We start from the raw sequence: 8,648 nt of genomic DNA on the forward strand, positions 1-8,648 counted from the left end.
AGAAGAGTGACACATTATGTTCTTTAACAAAATAGAGAAGGGCTGGCCCAGTGGCATAGTGGTTAAGTTTGGACGCTCCACCTCGGCGGCCTGGGGTTCGTGGGTTCGAATCTCGGGCACAGACCTACACCACTCATCAAGTCATGCTGTGGTGGCAACCCACATACAAGATAGAGGAAAGATTGGCACAGGTGTTATGTTAGCTCAGGGCTGATCTCCCTCACTAAAAAAAATAATAATAAAGTTTCAGAATAATTTTTGTTCTGTCGGTTAGCTTACTCTTGATGGATCTGAGTGAAAAATACATAGTTAAGAGCAAAAATTTTTGTTTTCCTTTTTTGTTTTACACATGGACAGAAATAAACATCTGTCTAATTTTGGGAAAGCATTGTATGTTTCGATCACACATCTGGGCTGGATAACCTTTCCATCATGTTGAGGAGGAAGACTACTCATTTTGTAATTTTCTGCAAGTAGTAGGCTAGGAAAAGATACCTAATGTGGTCCTGCCATATACAGATATCTGAATTGGAATTTTCACTTAAATTTCTTAGAAATGTGTTAATTCAGCAAGTGTTTGTTTAGATCCTATAGTTAAGAACTATAACAAGTGATAGGGATGAAGTAGAAAGCAAAACCAGGCAGGGGCTTAACCTGTCATAGGTCACAGTCTATGTAGAAAGCAACCCACTTGAGAGGGAGTTGTCTGCAGTGATTAGGAACAGAAGTTCTGGAGCCAGACTATTTGGGTTCCAATCTCACTTCCACTTAGTAGCTGTGTGACCTGTGACAAGTTATTTCACCTTGCTGTGCCTTCATTCTCCATTTGTAATATAGGGAAAATGGTAGTACCTAGCATATGAAGATCTGTCAGATTTAAATGTCATTTAACTTTAAATATTATTCTATGTAAAGTGCTTAGAACAGTATCTGGTGCATAGTGTGGTTATATAAGCAGTAACTGCTCTACTACTATCATTATCATCATTATTGTTGTTATTAGCATTATTTACAACAATAATATAAGTTGCAAGTCAAGTAATATAATTTACACCAATAAATATAAAATTTCATCTGTAGTGAGCAGGATTTAACAGGGGTACCTGTTCTAATCTGGAGTGTCAGGGACTACTTCCCTAAGAAAGTGGTATATAAATTGAAATCTGAAGTGCTGATAGTGAAAGCAAATGAAGAAGAGCATTCTAGGTGACAGACAGCATATGCAAAGGTCCTGTGTCAGGAGACAGCATGGCACATGGAAGGAAATGAAAGGTCAGTGTGGCTAGAGGGCAGTGGTGCAAAATGAGACTGGCTTCTTGAGCTTCAATTGATGTTTGGTCTCATAGGCCAATTATGGAATTTGGCTTTTAATACTAAGAACCATGGAGAGCCACTGGAGAGACAGGTACGTATGGGCTGGTGGGGAATGGGGGGAGTGTAGTGTCATACTTGAAAAGATTACTTTGGCTACAGCATTGCATACAGATTGTCTGAGAAAAGACTGTTTGCTTCATATCTTTGAAACCCATATGTTTTATAACATATACTGTCTTTTAATACTGAACTAACTCTATATAATACACATATATATTTTATATATATATAAAAAATATTTTGGCCATACTAGATAGCATTAATCTGCTTTAATGAAATAAGGTGTAAATATAAAACATAAGAGAATTCTTTTCACATATTTTTGCAATAGTCAATGTTTTGTACATTTCTTTAAACCATGGTTTAAAATGTATTAATGGATTGAGTATGTATGCTAGTATATCCTTTTTCATTTAGACATTAAATGTTTAATGAAAAATGTTGTAAAAATTAAAGTAGAATTCTTTTTCATTTAGACATTCTTGCCACATGATAGGCAAGTGTAGTTTTTTCTATTTGAATAGCAATGGATTTTATGTTGGCAATGTTTTTTATTGCATAATTTTTTGTGTACTGTTCAGATGAGGTTTTTCACACAGGCCTTTATTATATAGATGTTAAGCAGATGGTTTCCAAATGAGTATTTTATTTTTTTCTAGAATACTTAGCACCCTTATGTTTGATTATGGCAGGCTGTATATCTTTAAAAAGCCTGTCTCTATTTGATGTGTTCCCTTTGGACTTATTCCATAGTAAAATTTTCATAGTTATGTAGCTAACATGAATCTTTTCATATATTTAAAGACAATGCAGGCAGTTAACAAGAAGATGGATCCACAAAAGACATTACAAACAATGCAGAATTTCCAGAAGGAAAACATGAAAATGGAAATGACTGAGGAAATGAGTAAGTTTAATAACTTGTAATGAAATTTACAACTTTCTCATCTTTGAATTAGCCAGGTTTATTTACCAGCAGCCTCAGATCCTCATCCATGAAGGCACAAATGTTAAAGAAAGAAATGGTGCAGCAGCCTTCTAGATAGTCTATATTGTAAGTCCGTTGTGTTTTTAAATTGGCAGGGTATAAGCCTTAAAATTCTATTAACGTTTAACTGAAGGAAAAATACAAAATATGTTATGCTGTATTTCTATGCCATATTGGCCTCAGCAGTTTTACTTTGTTGATTAGTGGACCAAAACCAACTTGTGAGTAAAACGACTTGTGCTGGTATAAACTAGGGTTTCAGAGCTGTCCCGTTCTTTCATGCTGTGGAAGCTCTGTTTATGTTGAAGGCAGAGATATAATGGTGCTCTTTCATTCTTGTTTTTTTTCCCCTCCCAAAGTTATTTAATATGTAGTTTTATTCTTTTTGAATGTAAACTAATTGCATACTGCGGTGGAATATAAGAATACAAAGCAACAAAGCATATACAAAAAAATCTATCATCACACCAACAGGTTATAGTTACTGTTAATGTTGTATGTTCCTATATTTTCACATATCTTAAAATAGATCATATTACATGTGCAATTTTGAACTTTGTGCTACTTTTAAAAAACATAATAGTATAATCTAAGCATGTACTCATGACCTTAAATCTTCTCTGAAGTCTTTTTTTTTTTAATATAACATCAATATTAAATGATATCAACCCTAATTTATTGAACCGTTCTTACATTGGTCAATAAGATTGTTTTAAAATTTTCAGTATATTTGATAATCCTTTGATGAATGTTTCTATATTATCTTTGTCTACATTTCTTAAATCTCCTTAGAGTATAACTTTGACAAGGCTTTTGGTTCATACAACCAAGTTCTTCTCAGAAAGACTATACCAGTCTTTACTTCACCAGTAATGAATGAGTGAAGTAAAGTAATGAATGATGCTTTACCAGAATCGTGGTCAACACTGAATCCTTATTTACGTGATATGTCAAAACTGGCGTTGTTTTGCATAAATATTTTCTACTTGTTTTACACCTGTGTAGGGAAATGCCCATTTAGTTCTGCTTATCTGCTAGCATTTTAATTTAACAGCATTTAGTGCATAAAATAGTATCTAATTAAATGATCAGGATTACTAAAGTCATCATTGTTCTAGTATTCTATTTCAGAATATCTATTTTCCTTTTAGGATTTACTGATACTGTATGTGTATCTTTGATAGTTCAAAAAATTCTTTAGTTTTTACTTTGAAAAATGTGATTTTTTTTTAAACCTCATTAGTGAATTTTTAATGACTGAGAGAATTGTCATTTATATAACATCACAGCATGTTTATGTGGGTTCCAGTGATAGCACAGGTGTGAGCAGATTTTATCAGAGGAATTAACTTTTCCATTAAGCTCTAATGAAGAGAATCAGTAAGCTCATATATATCGGAACTGTTCTCATTTGTATTTTAGAACTTTGCAAGTGAGTCTGAAATAGTAGTTATTGGTGGCTACTCGTTTTTTCTGTAGCCTAGTAAAGTACATTAACATTAGCTTCTTCATCCAAAGATAAATTCAAGGTTTAGTGGACATATCTTTTTCTAATTAGAATTTATATTGTGCAGTGTTGCTCCAAAACTTGTTCACATTCAAGTTTTGGAAGCAAGATCTTTGAGAAATCTGTATTGTAGCTTTGATTTATTTTGTTACACTTTTTCTGAAAGCATTCTTGGTTAATCCTCCTCTGATCTGTCTCGTCTGTCTCCTCCTTTCATCTTTCCTGCAGCTGCTTCTCACTGAGGCCTTTGTAGACTCTGACCTGACTCCCCACTTCCCTTATTACCACCACCATCTGAGTATCGCAACTGCTGAATTGTTTTCCCAGAAGCTTACCTCTGAGCATGCTGATCAGGTTCCTTCAGTGGCTTCTTGCTGACTATAAAATAAAATTCCCAGATCATAAACCAAAAACAATTTTCAGATCAAGCCCCTTTATTTTGCCAGTGAGAATACTGAGGCCCAGAGAAGTAAAGTGACTTTCCCCAGAAGTTGCATAGGTGCTAAGTGGAAGAGTTGAGATTCTAATTGAAGTCTTAACATTCGCTTTATTTCTTCACAGACTCTGTTCCATTTTTTTGCTCTTAAGCTCTTTAGTATTTTCTAAATTTACTTTATACTATCGAGCTAACATAAACAATCAAACTGTCAAATCATGCTCATGCAAACCAGAGATCAAGCTTTATTAATAATGTCAAAGATACAGGCAGTTAAGATGCACATGCAAAACAAAGAGAGGGCTGGGACATCCCAAATGACTCCCCATTTTTCATCCGTGCCCCTTAAATAATAACCAAACAAGAACGTAGTCTTCCTGGTATGTGTCCCTATTGCCTTTCCCCTGTCTGTGCTCATTCTCTTTCCTCTATCTCTCTTTGGTCAAATCATATGCATCCACCTCACATGTTGGATGTAATCTCTTCCCTGTGAAGCTTTACGATCATTTATCTTTCCATTTACCACAGTCTGTTTATGAATTTTTTTCTTTTCTACTGTGTAAAACTACTGAAGGTCTTCATTTTTCTCCATGTATCCATCAGTTCTGTTTGTACTATGTGCCAAGCACTTAGTTTCAAAGATAAATAAGACACAATTCCAGGCCTTTAGAAATTCCTTCCCCACAACTCCAAAAATGATGCCTTCTATACAGAAGGCTTTCCATAAATATTTTGGGAAGAGAAGGGAGGAAGGGAGGGAAATAGCAGTAATAATCATTGCAAGGTTAAATTGGACATCATTGTTTGGACAAGTTTAATAAAATATTGAACGTTAGACTTTGTTAGAATATTCTACCTGCATCTTGAATGTAAAATAAGAAAGCTGAAAATACGGAATAAAAAGAATAAATTATCTCCCAAACATTCACCAGATATTTGATTCTTGCATATTCTTCCATGGTCTGGCTTAACAGCTACCAGCTCAGTGGATACAGTTTTTGGAATCATATTTAAAAACTTTAAGCCTGTAGCTGTGAATATCATATAGTTCTTGTTTATTAAAGATATATATTTTTAAAAAATCAGAGATGACTTGTTTGGTTATAGGATAATTTGTGTTGAAATGAAAATTATTCCAGATGTAGTGCCTCAAAAATGTATTTATCAATGAACTTCACTAACATTTGAAAGTGACTTGTGTAGTTTGTTGGTTCAACTCAGTTTGCCCTTCTGTCATATGCAAAATATATACACATAGTTGGGCCACCTTCTGAAAATGTGAATCTACCCTGAAATCTGTTTGAATGTAACTGCTTTGTTTCTCCCCTCCCCCCAAGTCAATGACACACTTGATGACATCTTTGAGGGTTCTGATGATGAAGAAGAAAGCCAAGATATTGTGAATCAAGTTCTTGATGAAATTGGAATTGAAATCTCTGGAAAGGTATGAGCGTCGTCTTTTCTCTGTTGAAAATAGTTCTACCACTTTGGTCACTTTGTGTTAAGTTGTCCTTTACTGTAAGGTGCATGTTTTTCTATTTGTTTGAAAAGTAAATTAAACCTCTTTGCAGCAATTCTTTTATGTCCCGGCCCAAATATTTAGTAATGCACGTTTTTTCTCTTTTCCCCTCTTTGACATAGATGGCCAAAGCTCCATCAGCTGCCCGAAGCTTACCATCTGCCTCGACTTCAAAGGCCACCATCTCTGATGAAGAGATCGAACGGCAGCTCAAGGCTTTAGGAGTAGATTAGACAAAAAGCCATAATATTTTTCTTACTTATAATTATTTAGTATCACCAGGCACAGTGCAAATTCCGTTTACAAAACACTTTTTATTTTGCAAAAATGAAGACCATGAGTAAACAGCTGTTTCCTAACCGATGGCTGTTTTGAATCTTTTGCCAAAGAATGACAGTGATCCAAAAATGAGAACAGTTTGGATTTCAATTAGAACTGTTTAGGAATGATGATGTGTAAAAGATTGACTTTTTTTCTGCATGGCATAGAGAAATTATATTCATTACTTAGTATAGTTTATGTTCTAAATCTTTTTACAGTGAAGACAAAAATCTTGTTAAAGCCACTAGGCAACAACTTAAAGAGACTTGTAAGAATATTAAAAGGATATCATTAATTCTGTATCTGTTGCTTGTCCTTTGTAGTGATATATGTTATGATCAGGTGGTTCAGCTGCCAAATTATTTTTAAATGATCTAAAAGAAGAGTGCTATTTAAACATCTGTCTTAAAATGACAAAGACTGTCATGAGCCTTTCTTTTTTTTTTTTTTCCTTTGGGAGAACATGCTAGTTGGTAAGTCTGTTTCCTTTCAAAATGTACTTGGCACCTGCCTTAAACAGCACAAACATATTGTGCACATCTTTGAATTATTTTAACTACAGAAAAGAATTAACATTTTAAACTAAAATTGAGGCCTCTTACAAAAATTATCCAGGCTCTTTTGTAAAGCTTATAAAAGTAAATTGAATATAATGAGCAAAAACAGACACTAAAATTAATAATATTTTGTAGTAATAAATAATATATTTTGGTCTTTCTTCCAAGAACTGAGATTTTCTCTATATGAATTATAATTTAATCTCTGTTTTAATTTTGAGCTGTATTAATGTGTATATTGAACCCATCATTCTCAGTTGAGTAACACTAATATAACAATACCTGAGACCTAAATTTTAAACTAAAAGTTACCGTTTTTTTTTTTGGTAAATAAACTACAAGTTTGTCAGAAATTACTGCTTAAATGTGTATTAATGTATTAGCATTTTTTTTTTTTTGTAGGGGAGAGAAAGATTAGCCCTGAGCTAACATCCTATGCCAATCCTCCTCTTTTTGCTGAGGAAGACTGGCTGTGGGCTAACATCCATGCCCATCTTCCTCTACTTTATATGGGATGCCGCCACAGCATGGCTTGACGAGTGGTGCATCTGTGCGTGCCCGGGATCCCAACCTGTGAACCCTGGGATGCTGAAGTGGAGTGCACGCACTTAACCGCTACACCACCAGGCAGACCCCAATGTATTAGTATTTTTTAAGGTAAAGTGGCTATGGTATTTAATATATGTATAGAAAGTGAGAAGAAATGAAGTGGCATATTAGTTAGAGATAGAATTTAGGAATAGGTTAGTTTTGATGTTGTATATATAGGTTCTAGCACATCCCACTATCAAAACCCCATAGGGAGGCCAGATAGGTGGAGCCTGGTTAATCAGGGATTACGGACATTTTGAACTAATATTGACAATGTAAATCCATTTTAGGACTAGTATACATGTGGTGTATGGATTGGTGGGAAGAAGGAAAAGTTAAACTATATAGTTTGTAATCCATAAACCATTTTATAATGTTCAAAGATGAGGTTCCATTACTGATAGTCTTAAATACACTTACCCTGAACATCAATGTTCAGAGTCAAAACATTTTCCTGGATTTTGGAATGTTAACCCAGAACTTGTTTTGATTCTTGGATGTATATAATAGTGCCAACTAACTTTATTTACTTTCTTGTTTACATGTGGGGGCCTTTGTTTTTGAAAATTATTTTGTTAAAAAAAGTCCCAATAAAGATTTATTGCTGTTAATGCTTTTTTGTTAATGTCTTTTACTCTCTTTTTGGCTTCTGCTAAAGTTAAAATTTTTATGCATATCTGGAAATTTTTCAGAAGAATGATTTTTGTTATTTTCCTGGAAGGGAAATTAGATAACTCTGCTACTTACATTTGAACAAAAATTGTCTCTTTAAAAGTTAGTAATTGGTACAGGACTGATGTTTGTGAATGGAGTAAGCCTAAGAATCAGTGGTTTCCCATGAAATTGATCTGGTAATTCTTTTCCTAGAACTTCCATGGGATAAACATTTAAAAATATTTTTTAACAGATAATTATTAGTGATTTCTTTCATTTCAGTCGAATGTGGATGCCACAGAAGACTTTGGGACCCAAAGGAAGTATTGTAGGCAAGTGGTGAGTTAGCCACGAGCAGGGGAAGAGATAAAAACTGACAAACCACGGTAGAAGAAGCCTCTCAGGTGGCCCCCCATCAACACCCACAGCGACCTGTTTGCAGCCCGACATGCACATAGCTAGTTTCTACCTGCTGTGTCCTGACCTCGCCCTTATTAGGCTTAAATCATAATAAATTTACATTGCAGTGTTGACCCCCCCTTGCAGGGGATAGAAGCCATGACAGTTCCACCAAGGACCATCTAAGGAGAAAAACTTCCCCTCCCAACGTGGAGGAGGGGACAGCAAGCTGATGGGTAGAATGCCTTCAAACCCCCGTCTTTTCCCGCTGCTCACAAATAAACCTATATAAGCCACAAGCC

At 34.8% G+C, this 8,648-nt stretch overlaps 1 protein-coding gene across 1 annotated transcript in view; it reads left to right on the top strand.

Moving 5' to 3' along the window:
• CHMP2B (charged multivesicular body protein 2B) overlaps window positions 1-7,904 on the top strand; it is a 29,355-nt gene extending 21,451 nt beyond the window's left edge. The window contains exons 4-6 of the mRNA XM_004440074.3: window positions 2,179-2,281; window positions 5,643-5,749; window positions 5,947-7,904. Of these exons, the coding sequence (XP_004440131.1) occupies window positions 2,179-2,281; window positions 5,643-5,749; window positions 5,947-6,057 (321 nt within the window). The 3' untranslated portion in view covers window positions 6,058-7,904. The remainder of the gene's footprint in view (window positions 1-2,178; window positions 2,282-5,642; window positions 5,750-5,946) is intronic.
• The last annotated feature ends 744 nt before the right edge of the window (window positions 7,905-8,648 follow it).

This window comes from Ceratotherium simum, chromosome 27, assembly GCF_057802395.1.
Source record: "Ceratotherium simum simum isolate JZ-2026a chromosome 27, ASM5780239v1, whole genome shotgun sequence".
NCBI lineage: Eukaryota > Metazoa > Chordata > Mammalia > Perissodactyla > Rhinocerotidae > Ceratotherium > Ceratotherium simum.